Below are 18184 nucleotides of genomic sequence, written 5' to 3' on the forward strand. Positions count from 1 at the left end.
CCTCCTATGAAAAAGCATTGTTCTCAACAGTGTGCTCTTATTAACCAGGTGGTAAGAAAGCTCCCCCCCCCTTTAGCTCAACCAATTAGGGCAAGGATTGAGTTTGTCCTAACAAATGTATCATACTGAAACAATGCCGAACTGATTGTTGGAGAATGGTTTAAGGATTATGGATGTAGGCAAAGTTTATATTCTAACATCACTCTAGCAAAAAAAAAAAAGCTAATGTTGGCGGCACAAGCGGAGGAAGAGCAGTGCAGGGGGAGTGCATCACCCCCAGCAGCGCGACCCCGGTGGGGTGCCATCGTGGCTGCTCCCCTACCCGTGCTGGGCGCCACGCCCCCAGGACTCGCGTCATGGCCCTGTGGGCGGCGTGTCACGCCCCCAGGACGTGCGCCAGCCCTGCCCCCACCTGCTCTCCGCCCTCCGGTGCCAGAGCATGAAGCTCCGCCACTGGTTGGCAACAGCAACACAGAGATCCTGTGGTGTTACAATAGGGTTGCCATTATTTCAGAAAGGTGGTTGAGGCTTTTTGGAAGTTATTGAAAATCACCAAAAATGACACTGCTGACGTGGGTTTTGATTGGGTTGCCAGACTCAATAGAGGACAGGACTTCTGTGCCTTTAATTGCCCTGCTCTCTTTTGTGTCTGGAAACCTTAAAGAGAAACCAGCAGACCCTTTGTTTAATTTCCAAGCAAAGGGTCTGCTGGTTTCTCTTTAAGGTTTCCAGACTCAAAAGAGAGCAGGGCAATTAAAGGCACAGAAGTCCTGTCCTCTATTGAGTCTGGCAACCCTAGTTTTGATACATACGGATTTTCCTGGATATTTCAGTGATTTCTGCCTGGACACTGCTTCCAACCGCAATATTGTAGATATGTCCTGGACGTATGACAACCCATGGCACTGTGTTGTTACAGTGGCCTTGGGCATGGGGAAGCCCGTGTTCAAACCTCAAATCAGCTATGAATCTCAATAGTGGCATTTGGCCACCTCCCCTACCTCACAGACTTGCTATGTCAATAGACCACTTCTTCAAGTTCCTTAGAGGAACTGCGGGATACAAATGTAGTATAATAGAAAACCAGCAGGGCAAAATCCCAATTACCCCCAAACTCTTCCTGACTTAAGTGTTAAAAGCCCAAGGTGGCAAAATCTGGATATTGACTGAAACTGCCCTGAGCTCAATATTCAGCTTTTAAGGAGATGTTTGGACTACCGGTAATGTTACACACAATTCAACCATTTTGACCAGAAACTTGAAATGTGTGTGTGTGTGTGCGTGTGTGTATACACTTTATAAAATTTAGTTCTTAGAACCCAAACTAGGAAGCAATCCAAACTACAAAGGTACTAAGAAATTGATGGGAAAGTGCTGTAATTTATTACCCTGGATATTTTGGCTAATAATTCCAGAGTCCAGGGTATTCTGTATTAGAGACATTGGCCTATTTCCCATTGAGGTGATAAAATGTCTGGGTAGTACCGCTTTAGCCTACAATTGGGGGTCATGCAGCAGAATGTTTCCCCAAGGGAGGAAGACATTTCTCCCTTGGGGAAAACAAGCCTATCAAAAGGCTTGATGGGCTGCAACTATTCTTGACACCTACTTTTCTATATGGAATGATTTTGGGGAGGTCAGGTAGGGATAATTCAATTATGTGAGCTCCCACTTGGAGTCTGAAGTAGTACAGTCCAGACCACACGTTTACCACCCCAATGAGACTTAGACCTAAAGTGAAGAATAACCTCTTTTTGCTTGATTCAGCATAGCTTTTCTACAATGGTCAATAAATCTTTAGTACTGCTAAGGTTTTTTTTTTGGAAGTGAACATGTAAAAATGTAAAGCGTGAATGTTACATGTGTTCTCAAACATCTGTTTGTATCATATTCAGCAGATGGACAGAATTAGCTGCAGCTCCCTACTGACTTTACGTACAGGTTTGTTGCTCTGTCACATGTGACAGAAGAATCACAGCATGAACAATGAATTTCTATCTACACCACAATACTTGGTTCCAAACCAATAAAATACCTTGGAAGAAGAGCCAAAAGAGTCGCAAGTGTGCACACCAGATAAAACCTTGGAGAAGACAAATGTGTCTGAAGTACCCAGTATGGATTGGCTGGTGGGTTGCAGAAGAGGCAGGTAGCTCCAAGCGTCCCAATAACGCTGAAGAACAGGAGGACGCTACCAGCTAGAATAGAGAAGTGCACCACATTCTGAAATTAAAAAAAACAACACACACCACAGAGAACAAACTGAGTGAAACAGAATCTGCTTCCATTTCTGAAGAACTGAAAGGCAGTGGTACGAGCTCAGACAAGTCACATATTCATTCACCATTCAAAACTAGCAATTGTTTCCATGGTTCTTAGTCCCTAATGTTTAAGGGTGGGCTCAGGTAACTGTGCTGCAGGGCAGTTTCTTGAAAGATCACTGTGTGGCACCTGTTAACTGGGGAAGCAGTTGTCTGAAGACTCCATTCATGCAGTTAAGCTGAGGGTTAAACCCCCTTTGCTTCTCCAGATTTCCAAGTGGCCATGAGTGGATGGGCTTAATGTGCATGAAGGCTGCAAGCAGCTTCTTCTGATTTGAAGGTCCCATACAGTACCCATCAAAGGTAAGTTCCCACCTTTCCCATGGCCAGGCCCACCGAGGTGGGCAGCTCATTCTCTGCTAAGACAGAAAGAGTGGTTTCATTGCTGTTGCCATGGCCGCCCAGGTCTGAGGCACAGAAGGCACTGAAGCTGTTCATTGGCATTTCCTTCATAGCGTTGGCTGGCCTACAGTGCCCTGACAGAAGGCAAGACCCAGGAGATGCCACAGCCCTTTGCCCAGCAGCACCCTTAGATTAAGGGAGGCAGAGGAGGTTCCTAGGAGGTTCCCCTCTTCTTCACCCACTGGGAGTACTTCTGTCTTAACCCTACGTCACTGTGTTGGGATTCACAAGGGGTAAAGGTCTAAAAGTGAGGCACTAGAAAGTTCAGCAGGCTTGCTAATGTGGGAAATAATATTGCAACCCCCCCCCCATTTCATGCTTTATTAAGTAAGCAAAGGGTTAAGACACAGGGAGTTTCCCTTTAAATTCCTAGAAAGGGCAGTCTGGGAAGTCATACCCCTTGCTTGCCCTGGCAGGAAAATAATCCTTGCTACCTCCTCCCTTCTCAGTGTTCAGTCTCTTTTTCTGCAGTAATAAGAGGCAGCTATTCAGCCACCCCAGTTTCTGCCTCTCTCCTCTGCTGCCATTTAAAAATAACAATTTTAGTTAATTTGGGCAAGAATTTCTGTTACAAAAAGCACTGCCCTTGTTATGACACCATCACTAATACTCTAAAGCAGGTGTGGGTGGGAAAGCTCTGACTTGCTGAACAACAACAACTCCCATCATCCCTGGGGCCATTCTTGCAGAGGCCGATGTGAGCTGTAGTTCAGCAACATCTGAAGGGCCAAAGATTCCCCAAACTTGCTCTAAAGGTTCAGGGGAGGTACTTGCAGAGGGGACAAGCTGGCTTCTGAGGAGTAAATTAGAAATTAGTTCCCTGCCTCCCTCTCTCTTCCTTTTTCTCAGGGGCCGTTCACAGGTTCTGCTCAAAATAACTGGGAGGCAGAGGGATGAGATGTTGGGCAAGATAAGACTTCACCTTGGGTGTGGATGTGGGTGGGTGTATGAATACTCTGTATCCAATAAATTTAGAAACATGGAGAGTGGAAACTTTCCCCTTCAAACTCTTCTCCCACCAAGGTTCCTGCGGGAGCCTTGCTTCATGTTTTGTGAAAGGAAGTAAAAGCCTCTCCCTCGCCAGGAACTAACTACCTAAACTGATTGTGTTCAGCTTTCACCCTGAACACTCATTCATGTGGAGGGAACTCGCCCACAAATGTTAAAGAATGGACCCTATGGGGTGAGGCGCAAGACAGCTCATGTCCTCAATACTGGCATAAAAGAAGGAAAACACTTTTGGTAAGAGTTGGCCCAATTCTCACGTTAGTTTTGGACATGGCAACATCATTCTAAGATGATTTTTATCGTGTCCATTTAACATGTCAAATGCTGTGCACTCACACAGTTAGAATGGGTATCTATCTCATCAACTACTGAAGACTGCTGTGGCACTGCAAATACCACCCCACACTTTGTGCAGGTACATTTAAGCATCAACATCCATCATGCGACGAGATGATAAATGTTAATTTGACCCTGTCCAAGAGCAATATGTGAAGTGAACCTTAGAATGAACAATGTACTCACCACATATTTGCTTTCAATCACGAGGTGTAACAATATTGTAAAAAACATGGAGGTGTTAATAGGACACCCAAAAGAATAGAGGTCTATATCAGAGCCACTGTAGGTCTGCAAAGGAACAATTATTTAAAGTTTATGTACTCTGTGATTGTATTCACCGCTTTTTCATGAGACAATAAGATCAAAGAAGCTAATCTAAATAACAAAAACAAAGAACATTTAAGTGTTCACTTAAATGTAGCTCTTAATCCTTGTCTCCAACAGAAAATGATGGACCTTCCCAGCTCTCACCTGGGAGCTTTCTTCTCCCAGACTTTCAGCCTGGGAGATCTTCACTTCCCTGTCTCTCACTCAGGGGTCTGCCACCAACCATACACCTCCTTGGACCCCCAAAAATGGCTCAGAGCAGAGGACACAAAAGGGGGGGGGAGAAGAAAAAGAAAATAACAAAGAAAAATAAAAGGACTCCTGATTTTACATCTGCCCACTACATTAAAGGGAAAAAAATTGTAACATTTGCCCTAGGATGACATCCAACTGTTCTGCTTTCTGTTAATATTTTCCAATCTTCAGATTCAAATGTGTGAAATTCACTCATTTTTCTTTTCACACAAGAAGTTCAAAAGGGATTCTCTATTATTATTAATAAATATATGTAATGATTTATCTCCAATCAAACATAACCACTTTGCCTTCAACAAGCAGTCTACCATATTAATAATAAATATTTCCATCCTTGTCCATGTACGAGTCTCTCCATGGTGATCATATATTGAGATATTATTCCATAGTTCTTTTCTTGTTATGTATCCATTAATCCGCACCGTTCTGTATCTTCAGTTCCCATTTCCTGTTGTGTTCCATCCTTATCTAAAAAAATTACCCCTTCCATTCTTTTCCCAAGAAAAGCACCAGAGTACCTTATCCCACTGAGTTCACTACACAGAGCTCTTTCTCTCAGCTCTTATCAATGCCAGATCCAGATGTCTATCCATGTCTCCATTCTACTCCTCCAGAATCACAACACCATATGGCTGTTTTATTCCTCCAAACACTTGTGTAAAGGACTTTTCCAATGCGCCATCTATTCCCTCCAACTCAACTATTTCACTCTCTGATTCTGCCATACCTTTATCTATATTCTTCTCCAAAGTCTCTGTATCGTCTCTGATTCTGCCTTTCATTCCATTCATTCCTGGTTTACTTTCATTCCCCACTGGATTAGACCCCATTGGAACTTTAATTCTAGTCAATTTTATTTGCTCATCAAACATTTGCTGAAGGATGCCAACAGTCAGTGGAATGCCCAAATATAGGTATACTTGCCAGACTGAATTTTCATGATCTTATTAACAATTCAGTCTCATTACATCTCCTGTCTTCACCTTAAGATCTTCACAGCCATATCTCTTATTAGGATAGAGAAATTCCCATGGAGGAAGTATCAAGTGACACATTTACTTTTTATTTCTAAGCAACATTTTCATTGAGAAAAAAAAATAAACAACATGAAATAAAAATTATTGGCACACAGAACTCTCTCGTTCATTTGCAACTTTCTTGCCTCAAGCCATTAAAACAGGCTTTTGGTTCTGCCTTCAACCCTTTAACAATCGACTTCCCTTCCCTTCTACTTGAAGCCCAAAAGCAGCTCATGCATCAAATGTAAATCTTCACTGGCAGATGGATAAATTTATCCAAGTTATAAATTATAACTTTCCAGAAATAATTAAGAAAGAGGCTTTTGCACATCACATGCACATCAGGGCTCTTGTGTGGCTTTTGGGCAACATGTAGACTCCTTGGTTCTTAAGTCGCTTAACCCCACCAGAGCTCCCAGGAGCTGACAGCTTCTTGGTCTCTTGACACAGAAAACAGCTTTTTCAGCACATCAGAGGTTAGCCCCCTATCCACCCTTTCCCCAGAGTGAATTCAACAGTAGAAGCTTACGTCTGGCTACCATCAATTATCACGGAATTATCTCCGCCGACTGCCGACAAAAGACATTCAATCTGCCATACCCTCCCCCCACCGAAAGTCCTCTGTGCTTGTATTCCAGATCATGAGTACTGTAAGCCCTCCATATTTTTAAAATATGGAGGAAGCTTAAAGAGCATGCAAATAAACAAACAAAAAAGCAAATAAAAGCTAGAGACAAAGGAGTAAAATATCCTAACACTTACCCAGTAAGGGATAAAAAAGCAAACTAGACTTTGGTAAAAAGCATCTAATAAGTTGATTATGAAGGTTGAAAACAGGTATGGCTGAAAAGGAAAGACAGGAGAAACACTTATTGAGGGTGGGATTCACCTAATGAGCCCCACACAAGCACTTCTGCAACAGGTCTTCTCCCCCCACCTCTTAAATGGGGTTAAGGGGGTTCAGGAGAACCTCCAGAAGAGGGTTATTTTGAATTCCACTCATAGTTTGGGAAGATACAGATTCTAGTCATTTTGCCTTCTCTGCATGTTTGGACGCCTGAATGCCTTACTGGGCTTCCAAAAGCTCACACATACAGTATCACCAGCCAAGATCCAGGTCTCAACCTTCAGTGAGAGAGCCTGAGCTAGTCTGCAAGATGCCCAAGTCACAAATGAGAGATTAAAGGGAGAAGGCGAGCCTAGTGATAAGACTAACACTTGTCGGTATATAAAAATGCAGCTTTTAAATTACCAAAAATACCATGGTCAGGCAGGAAGAGTTTGAACCTCATTGAACAAAAATTGGTTCAGTAAAAGAAATCTGTCGTATTTTCAACGAACCAACCAACCAACCAACCAACCAACCAACCAACCAACCAGAGATACTCATTGTCAGAGCTGCAGGGGTGGCCCCATCTCAGGCTGGTGAGGCAGTACAGCGATCTAATCTGGAACCCCTCCTAGAGAGTTTCAGCTTGACTTTGATAGCATGCATGTCTACCACACAGCATACAATATTCCCACTTTTCTGCTGAGGCCTTCCTCGCCATGCTGCAGAAACACAAATAAGCAACAGCAGTCTACGTGGTAGAAAATGGTAACAGGGCATCCATCAAATGACTGTTTTTGTATAAACTACGTTGCCCTCCTAAGGCCACCTACATTCATTGGCTGTAAAGCCAGTGAAGAATAATGCCTTTCATCTCCACCAGATTATTCAACAGGGGGCAAATGTTCACGTTTAACTGGTAAGGAATGCACAACAGAGAACATGTCACTTCAGCTTTCAAATATTTGTAACAAGCCAAGAAATACCTCATTTCTCTGACTAGCTTTGTAAAGTTCTGGCAAGTACAACAGGACTTCTGCGGAGACATCTTTCTCCAAAACACCGTAAATGACAGGTGGTACTGATGTGAAGAGCAAATTGAAGAAAATCAAACTCCAGTAGTCGGTCATGGCTGTTCCTGAAAACCCACAGAAGAACTGGAACCAGAACAGGAGGTTTACATATGCCTGTTAGGAACAGAGGTGGGAATTAAAAGGTGAGAATCTAAACAAGAGCCAACAGGAATTATATATACTGAGTCAGACCATTGGTCTGCATAGGTCACTTTTGGCTACACTGACCGGCAGAAGCTCTCCAGAGTTTGGGAGTTTTCCACCCTACATGGATTAACCTGGGACCTTTTCCATGCTCCACTACTGACATACAGTTCTGCCCCTTTGCGGGAAAGAACTGCAATGTCAAATGGTTCTTATAGTAGGCTACAGGGATGTTGAATGCCAATGATACAAATTTGTCACCCCAGAAATGGTACTAAGGGCTCAGGATTGCAAATACTGCATTTTCTCAGCACCAAACTCTTAAGATAATTTGGTGAAAATGTTGACTACCAGTAAGACACCAACCACTGTTAACATGGAGAGCTCCAACTGCCTGGAGAGAGGGCTGGTTGTAGCCTCTAGCCTTGTTAAGATGAGTGCTAAAAGTGATTCCTGCTTTCCCAGAATTTCAAATAGTTACAAATATTTAGTAATGCTTACTTTATCCCATGGTCGGAGGTTACAGACTATCAGCTCTCCAGTGGTTAGAGCTGCAAGGGGGGGGATTTCTTGAGTGGCAAAGCAGCTGAGCTTTACAGGAGTTACAATGTGGTTACTGCTTGCCTCTGTCCTAACTCCATAACATAATGAACTTACTTTGAGTTCTTATTGCTCAGAAGTAAACCTCAAAGTTCATGCTCAACATTGAAACTGGCGAGGCCTGTCTACTTCAGACACACTTCCCCAGGAAGAAATGGCGTAAAATAATCCTTTGATAATTTGCAGGTTTCAATAGTGGAGCCAACTTGTCACAACCTTATTAGTGCTGACAGACAGCTTTTTGGCATAGACCGTATTTAAATTTATTATAAATGCCTCTGGAGCAGTGACCCTTAACCCAAGGCGGGTGGGCAGACTCCATTTCTGCTGCTGTAGATTCAGAGTACAGAATTTACTAGTGTCCTTCATCTGTTTCTAATCATTAAGAAACTGTCCTTCCAAAAGGTCAAACCCATTGAGGCATCCCCGGAAGCTACATACCAAATTCTTGTAAAAAAAGTAAAGGATCATGTTCGCTAATCGCGTGTAACACCAGTGGCCGTGTACGAACAGCAGCTTGTTGAGATGTCTGAACCGAGAAATCGCAAAATCACTTGCCAGCACAGCCTGAAAACAAACATGAAATAAATGAAATACAGCAACCGAGAAAATAGCTACATAATGAAGTCAGGAGTTTTCATTGACCATTGAGTTACTTGACACTCCTACATCCCACTGAAGCCAATTGGCAAAAAAGAAAAGAAAAAAAGAAATAATTGTCTCCACAAATGTTTCCTTGTAGAAGTCATGGTCTTGTGTATACTGCTATACTTGTCTCCCTTTCTAACTCATCCTCCACTCATCCTCTCTTTCCCTTGATTCGGACCCACACTCGTCAATCATCATTTATTGAGCAGTCTCTTATATGCCAACTAATCCACCCTCTTAACACGAGGACATATTTTGGTTCCTCACAAATCAAGGAAGTTGTTGAACAGATATCTTTGCATGACCAACTCATACATTATTGCACTGTTCCCATGAATCAGTGACTTCTGTGACAACTAAAGCTGCCTGAATGAATCCGCTTCAAACATCTTCAGATATCTACCTGAAACTGCTTCAAACCTGCTCCATGGTTGTAGAAATTCCTCTGATTTCAAGGAACATTCTCCTGGAGTATAATCTGATTTCTTAGGAACATATGTCCATATTAGAACCTAATACAGTGTAAATATGGCTCTCAAGGCCCTTGCAATAGAATAATAGAATTGTAGAGTTGGATGGAACCATGAGGGTCATCCAACGCCCTGCAATGCAGGAATTCTGTCCACAGCCATCCTTGAGTGGGCATGAACCACCAAGCGTCTGGTTAACAGTCAAGACACACTGTCCCATTGCGCCACAGCTTCCCTACAGCACCATGGTACTTGTATTTACAATAGATCAGCTCTACTGACAAAGATCTCTTGCAAATTCTAGGGTTTGGGGTATTCAGCTTTTGATTTCACTAACAATATATTCTGCTAACGATAAGTGTCATGGGTCTCACAGTCATCAATCTATACGCAAACACTGCTTCCATTTACAGTTCTCTCAATCTGTCCTACCTGCATGCCTTCTTGGCCACAGATTCCAATTCCAACATTAGCAACTTGGATCATACTAACATCGTTGGCACCATCACCTTCCACGAGAAGGAAAAGAACAATGTTGCAGTGAAATTGGTTTGGGCGGGGGCACGCTACTGCACTGCACACAGACTTGACGAAAGAGAAAAATATATTGGAATTTCATGCCCTGACAAGATGCGATGTTAAATACAAGTGCAAATGTCATCAGCTTCGAGGGCTGGTAATTATCACTGCAGACATCAAAAGAGGAAAGGAAGCTTCTCCCCTGCTGCTGCTGCACGTCAAATACAAATTTATGTCTAGTTTGTTCATCAGTTTTAGAATTATTGTCAAGTTATAGGCTGCACTATTAAAATGACCATAAAGTGCAACATGAAGATAGAGGGTTCATGTTGGCATATTTAATGTAATAATGAGAATATTTTAGGAGAGCAGATTTATAAAATATGCAATATTTATTGATAGTTTTTGTGGCTATTTATCTAGAGCAGTGTTTCCCAACCTTGTACCTCCAGCTGTTTTCGGACTACAATTCCCATCATTCCTGACCACTGGTCTTGCTAGCTAGGGATGATGGGAGTTGTAGTCCCAAAACATCTGGAGGCACAAGGTTGGGAAACACTGATCTAGAGGGCAATTACAAGTTTGCATTATACCTGCATCTATATATGTTGGGTATTGTGAGAAATGTTTTTATCATATGAAATTAGTGTATCTGATGTAAAAAAAACTAATAAAAGCATTACTATTTTTTGAAAAGTGTAATAAAACTATATTGCCAACACAGCTCATGATCTACCTCAGAGGCTTACCAATAGGATTACTACCCTGCACAGATGGGGAATGACGACAGCATCACATATTGATGGCCTTCGGTGTGATGGCATCTATTTTGTGAATGCCCTCCCCGGGCAAAGGAAAACAGGCACCAATGCTTCATGTTTTGGTGCCAGGTAAAGCTGTTTCTATGAGCACTTTTGAGATAAGAGCCTGCTGGATCAGACCAGTAGCCCATCTAATCTATCTTAATCTATTAGAACACATCCATCAGGATTAGCAGCCATGAACAGCCTTATCTTCCATGAATTTGTCCAATCCTCTTTTAAAGCCATCCACATTGAAAGCCATCGCGGCCTCTTGTGGGAGTTAGCTGTGGAATTATCTGTGTGTTGTGTGACAAAGTATTTTTCTTTTGTCTGTCCTGAATCTTCCAACATTCGGCATCATTGTATGTCCACAAATTCTAGTGTTATGGGACGGATGTTCTGCTGCTGCAATTAGCATCCATGGGAGGTCCCGTGGGTGCTCTTATAATGGGAAGGCGGGCCAAAAACATTTTGAACAAACAAGTGAACTTTATATGGAGGTGAGAGTCATGCTTCTTCTTTTTACCTATCTCCCAAATATGTAGAACATGGGCTGCAGGAGAAAGGTACGTGGTCGCCAGAAATGCATGCTAACCCCCACTCCCCGGTTGCAAATAATCCCAAGAGTTTGGACAGAGGAAGTGTGACTCACTCACAATTCCCACTGTGGTGTTTTCACATACATACGAAGTCACCTTGAAATTGTTACTCTGAATGAGAGTGTTGAAAATATTCTGACGTACATAGTGCAAGCTTCCCTGTTTACTGTAATCGGAAGGAGGCAACTAGAGTGAAAATGCCTGGCTAATCTAGTTGTTACATCAGTGTGTGTGTGTGTGTGTGTGTCTGTCTGTCTGTCTGTCTGTCTGCTGTCTGTCTGTCTCTATGGAGCAGCAGGGCTTTTCAACTAGCAGATCCCGGTTGGGATTCTACAGCCACATTCTACCATTTCCCTGCTGGACTGCCCTGGTTTGTGTCTATGTTATCCCAAGGAAAACCTAAGGAACGTACCTTTAATGCAGATGTGAGGATCCTGTGTTTCTCCAGATGTTGCTGGATTACAACTCATATCAACCCCGGCCAGCATTGCCAGTGGTCAAGGATGATGGAGATCAGATATTCCCCATCCCTGCTTTACAGTGAAATCAAAGATGATGTTGTCTAGCATATATGCTGCTCCCTTGCAAGAGAGAGATGACTCACCTACAGCCATTGTCATCACCTTCAGTTCCTTTCGGATCTTTCCTACCACTTTGCTCTTCTGCAGAGGGGTGGCTCGGCAGCAGATGACAGCCCGTACACGTGCTGTGAGCTGCAGGAACTTCCTCGCCATGCTGTCATGCAAGGCAAATTCTAATGTAGCTCCATCTACAACTAGGGAAGCAGTGAACTGTGGAATTGGACCAAGCGATGAGTTTGGGACTCTCAAATGGTTTGCCTCATAGTTTTCTTTCCACTTGATCTCATCCAAAATCTTGTCTATATTCAACGAACAGGAATCCTGGTTGGGAAAAGGGCATTGGCAGGTTTTTTATCTAGGATCAGATTCTTATAAGTACCTATTAAAGCTTCACTTTACAAGTCACATCTCAATGGCTGTTAACAGCGTGTCAGCTATAGATGTATCTTGAGTGCGTTAATTAATGAAAATGATCCATCGTTTTTAATTCTGCAAAAGATCTGCAATGCTATGATAGGGAAAGCCATCATCACAAAGATTCTGGGCCAGTTTGGATAGTACCATAAACCGGTTTATGATGGAAGGGGAATAAGCCAAAGGGATGACTCCTCCCTTTCCAGCACAGCCATGAGATCAGAAGCTTTTACTTCCATTTTTTCTTAACTGCAATACGTCCAAACCCTATGTACTGTAGTCTACCTTAACTGTGGTTTGTGGAAAGGAGCCAACTTCAGAACCCATGCGTTGAACTTGGCTTGTTTCAAACATATTTTAAGCCACTGTTTGTCAGGTTCAGATGAAGCAACAATATGGTTAATCAAAATGGAAACAAAAGTTTCTGTTCATGTCTGCAGCAGGAATGCATTTAAAATTCTGAGGCTCAATACGTCTTGTTTCTGTTGCAATAAACCATGGCTTAGACAAAGCAGTTCACTGCGATGAGCAGGGGTTTGTTAAAAGCTTAAGAAATGAGCCACACACAGAGTTTACATTTAGCTAGGGGGAGGAACCAATGGCTGAAGGAAACACTGGAAAGAGATATCTCTTGCAATATGTTTTTAAAAAATTTGATTAATGGAAGGGGCTATATTATTAAATGGTGCTCCATATGCATGTGAGTAGTTAGGTTTTTTATTTAAAGAACTCTAGAAATAAAATAAACTCATCTTAACGTAATTCAGCTAAAATAAATGGGATCTGAAGAAGTGCAAGGGAAATTTCTGAGAGTTTATAGACACATGCCTCACTAAAATGAATGGGGGCTGTACATGAAGTTGTATGCTGCTTTCTCAATAATGCACAGTGGATTTGAACTGAAAGGACCTTTCCCCCCCAAAATCCTAATTAAATCTAACCATCTGCCATGGATGCTTTAGTTGAGATTCCTGCATGGCAGGGGGTTGGACTAGATGATTATTTAGGTTCTTTCCAACTCTACAATTTTATGAATGTACAATTAAAAGAAACATAACACTGTCTAGACAACATTTTTACTGCGATTAGTTCATCAGTCCTCAAGTGAGTCATCTGTGAAAACAAAGGCCTTAATTTCTAACAAACCAAATATCCATTCCGGCCACCATACAATATTCTTTTCAACCTGTTGGTTTTTTTTTAACGGCAAAGCATTCTCTGTCCCAATTTTCAAGCAATCTTTAACAAGTTATGGCTAGGATTAGTACTGGATAATGTGAATAAAGATATTTCCATCACATAAAAGGGAACTGGCTTCTCATTTGAAAACACTGACTATTTTTAAGAGAGAACACAAAAACACCAAGATTTTTCTGCATTAGAAAATGTAAGTAGATTAACTTTCTGGAATGCTGCATGTAATACCACTTTAATGAGATAATTCTTAGCACATTAATGGTAATCAAACACGGCTGCAGGGAGATACGACAAAGAGCAACTCACAAAAATTGAACTTGTTCCAATTTCCAAGACAAAGCTCCTAGTCCGACATCCATAGAGCTAGTATAGTTTAGCATTTAGCCCTTGGAAGCATTTTAACAACGTTTTGCAGTGTGTCAACTTTCTGCACAAGGCGGAAGGACAAATGAATTGGTGGGCTGCATTTAAATAATTAACTACCACTTATGCTTCTGTTCAGGAGTACAATTGTACAAAGCCTTACAGCTTAGACACTCACATTTAGCAGAAAATACTGAATTTATAAAGGTCACCCTACAAAAAGCTGCAGTTTTTAGAAGCGAAGGGAACCGTGACACATTGCCGACACCCCAGCTGCACAGACCAGTGTGATGCCACTGGCCAAAAAGGAAAGGAGCAGCAGCAGCAGTGGGGCAAGATTGGAAAGACAACTGCAAGATGAATTAACCCAAAGCAAAAACCGAAAGAGGTCTGGTGGATAAGTTTGTTGCTGTTGTCTTTTCTGGCCCTGCGGTTGGTCATACAGCAATGCAAACAGTTCCAGCTACAGGAAAAGCAAAATGCCACACGCACCAGGTGATCAGACTGCAGGACGAAGATGGTATCAGTTGGCGCCAGTAATTTACAGGAATGTGCTATGTTGATGGCTGTCTCACTTTTATCACCAGTCAGCATCCAGATTTTAATTCCTGCTTTTCGGAGTGCATCTATGGTTTCTGGAACACCTTCCTGCAATCGGTCTTCAATCCCGGTGGCACCTGCAAAGCAGCAATCAGTGTGATTAGGTTAAACTGCACTGTTCTGCACCGGCTGCCAATTCGTTTCCATGCCCAGTTCAAAGTGCAGGTGCTGATCTATAAAGCCTTACAACGGTCAGGACCTCAATATCATAAGGACTGCGACTCCCAATACAAACTGACCTGGGCCCTGCGCTTGTCATCTGAGGCCCTTCTCTGTGCTGCCCCCCCCTGCCCCCGGAGAGGTTTGGAGGATGGCAACACAAGAATGGGCCTTTTCTGTGGTGGCTCCCCATCTGTGGAATGCTCTCCCCAGAGATAATTACACATATTTAGGCAAAAACGTTGCTCTTTACCCAGGCCCTTGGCCATTCAATAATATATGGCCTGCTAAATGCATAGGAGGGGGCTGTTATGATTATTTTATTATTATGTTTATGTTTTATTGTGTTTAAAATATTTTGTTAGAAGCCGTGCAGAGTTGCTGGTGGAACTCAACCAGATGGGCTGGGTATAAATTTATTTATTTATTTATTTATTTATTTATTATTATTATTATTATTATTACTACTACTACTACTACTACTATTCTGTCTACTATTAGGCTCTGTATTATGTTTTTTTTTATTATGCTACATAAATTATGTTCTTAATTTTGTACACAGCCCTAGGATCTTTGGATAATGGACAAGATATAAATCGAATCAATAACAATAGCAGAAAATAATAAAAAAATGCAATTAAGCATAAATACTACTCAGCACTTAGGAGTGGCAATACCGTGTTTCTCATATTATAAGACATGTCTTATATTTATTTTTTCCTCAAAAAAACACATTATGGCTTATTTTCAAGGGATGTCTTATTTTTTTCCTCCTCCTCCTGCCGCGGCCGGCATTGCTGCTGCGCCTATCACTATGTCTTATTTTCGGGGTATGGCTTATATTCCTTGAATGCTTAAAAATCCTGCTATGGCTTATTTTATGGGTATGTCTTAAAATATGAGAAACAGGGTATATAGAGCTGAGCAGCAAAAATATGCTGAGATTTAAGGTTCTTTTTTTTTTTCAAGTGGGATTGCAAAAGCCCTATTACCATTCCAATTACCAAAGGTTTCTGGGCAAAGTGGCTATAATTCCCAACTCCTAACATGAGGTAAAAGATGAGGAATCAACTTATGTATCACAACCTAACAGATTTTACATGTGAGAGAATTTCCCGAAATGTTTGAGAAATCAGGAGAAATATAGTCATACCTCGGGTTACAGACACTTCAGGTTGGGTGTTTTTGGGTTGCGCACTGCGCTGAACCCAGAAGTACCGGAACAGGTTACTTCCGGGTTTCGGCGCATGCACACAAGCGCTAAATTGCGCTTTGCGCAGAAGTGCCGAATTGCGAACTGCGCATGCACAGACGTAGGGGTGCGGGTTGCGAACACTGCAGGTTGCAAACATGCCTCCCGCACGTATCACGTTCACAACCCGAGCGTCCACTGTAACATGGAACCAGGATGAGTTTGTGGTGCCTTGGTCTGAACCGTAAAGGATAGGGAGTAGTTTCTCTAACAGAATCATAGCCTATGAAATCATGCATCCTAACAGCAATCTCAGTTTCTTTGAGTGCTGGTCCTTCTGTGGACAATGTGGCACTATTCACACACACGGGTGAGGTGGAAGTAACAAAAAACCACCTTGCAGGGGGGAACCTCTCAGGATGGAATTCCTCCTGCCCTACCGAATCAGCTGGATGAGTACTGAGTACCCTCAGATACCTGCTGAGGGTAAAAATTGGGAAATTGGGTGGAAGGAGGGGAAATGGAATGCAATGTCTGGAATCCTGATCAGAAGCACTCCTTGCAAAGGCCTTCCCCTTTCGGCCCATGGAGGGGGAATTTTGTGGTATCTGATAGCCCCTGGGATGCCCCCCCCCAAGTCAGGGCCAGCCCAGCCATTAGACAGCGCGAAGCTACACCCTCAGGTGGCAGAAACCCATATGGCACCCATACACCCTGCTGTCTCCGCCATGAGTGCCAATTTCTGGAGACGCTTTGCTGGCAATCAGTGGTGGCACAGCGGCACCTTCGCCTCCAGAGAATGCTCCCAGGAGCCATCAGACTGCACCTAAGTCGTCTACTCTTTATTCTCAAAAATTTATGCTCCTCCTTCCAAACCCCATTAAGCAGCAAAACCAATGTTTAGAATAGTTTTGCAACTTCAGGGAATTTATGTGATACGGGGACACAGTCCAACACAAACGTTAAGCATGCTCAAGGCCACTGGGCTAAGTGCATTTGATGCTGCTGCATTCACTGATCAGGTTTGAGCCTATATATTTAGGAGTTTATCAAAACAACAACAATCTTCTTCCCAACTCACCAAGCAGTGTTAATTTGTTCTCAAGCCTCTGCATCGACTCAAGGAGCATATCATCCCGGCACTCTATGCTGTGTTCTGCGGCATAATGTCCTTTTAACCATTCGTTATATTCCTCGTCACTCAACACCTGCAAAATGAGCAAAGAGCCAACATCACCAGTACTGATCAAAGTCATACAAATAAAGCCATTTTAAAATAATAAACGAGTTCACACCATTCCATCTCTCTAAAGCAAATTATATATCCAGATTCTTTAAGAGTCCCTTTGACGGAGAGGTGTAGAAGGAGAGGTGTAGAAATTATACCAATAGGTATGGGGGGGGGGGAGTTAAGGGCTAGCAAGAAGACAGCATCATTTGGCGCAAGGTGGGAGGCGACAACTTGCTATCCATTTTCAGAAGCACGATGCATCAAACACCAGAGCCCTTCCTTCCTTCCTTCCTTCCTTCCGCCTTGTTACTCTGGAGCTCCTAGACTGGCCATCTGGCAATCAAAGCACCCATCCCTGCTTTTTTTAAATGTGTTTTCTGAACTGCATTCAACAAATGTGGTGGGCTTTGCTGCTTTCTCCCTCGCAGCACCATGTACTGGCTGAATTATTTCAGGTTGGATATAAACTGAGTGTATGCCCAGCAATGATACATACACACCAAGTCTGCAGTATTTTGGAGGTGGCCCCATGTCACTTACATAACTACCAAGCTCAGTATTTGAGAGAACGGGGGTGCTGCAGGAATTAAAAAAACATTTCATGTAAAGGGAATAACAGGGTGTGTTATAATGGGGCTGGCTACAGAACTATACGACTGAGACAGGCATCTTCCACTATTACAACAAACTCCAAAAAACAGTCAAGTTCCCTATTTTTTTGTTTCTCGAAGTGAACTTTTTTTCTGGCACAGCACTGCTCGACAAATGCAATTTATGTCAAACCAAGGTTTTCACAGCAAAATCCTGGGGAACATTCAAGCTATGTAACCATCTATCCTCCACTGCCATCTACTGAAAGTAAAATAATGGGCTTGAAATAACAACAAATACCTCCTAAAAACTCTCACTATTGATACGAAAAAATAGCTAAAGAAAGTGCTTGCAGTTTACCCATTCATTTAAATGATGGGGGTGGCTTCATTTAACCAGCCCTTTGTAGAAAAAGAACTTGCCCTTCCTTTGAAATCAGTTTGTGATGGGGAACCATGTGGTCAGACCGTATCCATATGCTTTCAGCTGTGGTTTGGACA

General features: G+C 42.5%; 1 protein-coding gene across 12 annotated transcripts in view; it reads right to left on the minus strand.

Moving 5' to 3' along the window:
• The window catches only part of ATP10D (ATPase phospholipid transporting 10D (putative)), a 54701-nt gene that overhangs the window by 1208 nt on the left and 35309 nt on the right, over positions 1 to 18184 (minus strand). For 5 of the 12 annotated variants that reach the window (XM_060278873.2, XM_060278874.2, XM_088660904.1 and 2 more), the window contains 9 exons: positions 16944 to 17070; positions 14404 to 14588; positions 11961 to 12258; positions 9868 to 9944; positions 8759 to 8884; positions 7487 to 7687; positions 6434 to 6514; positions 4254 to 4358; positions 2036 to 2223 (listed from right to left, as the gene is read on the minus strand). In XM_060278873.2, coding sequence (XP_060134856.1) covers positions 2036 to 2223; positions 4254 to 4358; positions 6434 to 6514; positions 7487 to 7687; positions 8759 to 8884; positions 9868 to 9944; positions 11961 to 12258; positions 14404 to 14588; positions 16944 to 17070 — 1388 coding nt within the window. Of the gene's footprint in view, positions 1 to 2035; positions 2224 to 4253; positions 4359 to 4478; positions 4631 to 6433; positions 6515 to 7486; positions 7688 to 8758; positions 8885 to 9867; positions 9945 to 11960; positions 12259 to 14403; positions 14589 to 16943; positions 17071 to 18184 lie in introns of those variants that run through there. The other 7 variants (XM_060278876.2, XM_060278877.2, XM_088660905.1 and 4 more) reach the window with 7 other exon arrangements.

The sequence above is a fragment of the Zootoca vivipara genome, chromosome Z1, assembly GCF_965207765.1.
Source record: "Zootoca vivipara chromosome Z1, rZooViv2.hap1.1, whole genome shotgun sequence".
NCBI lineage: Eukaryota > Metazoa > Chordata > Lepidosauria > Squamata > Lacertidae > Zootoca > Zootoca vivipara.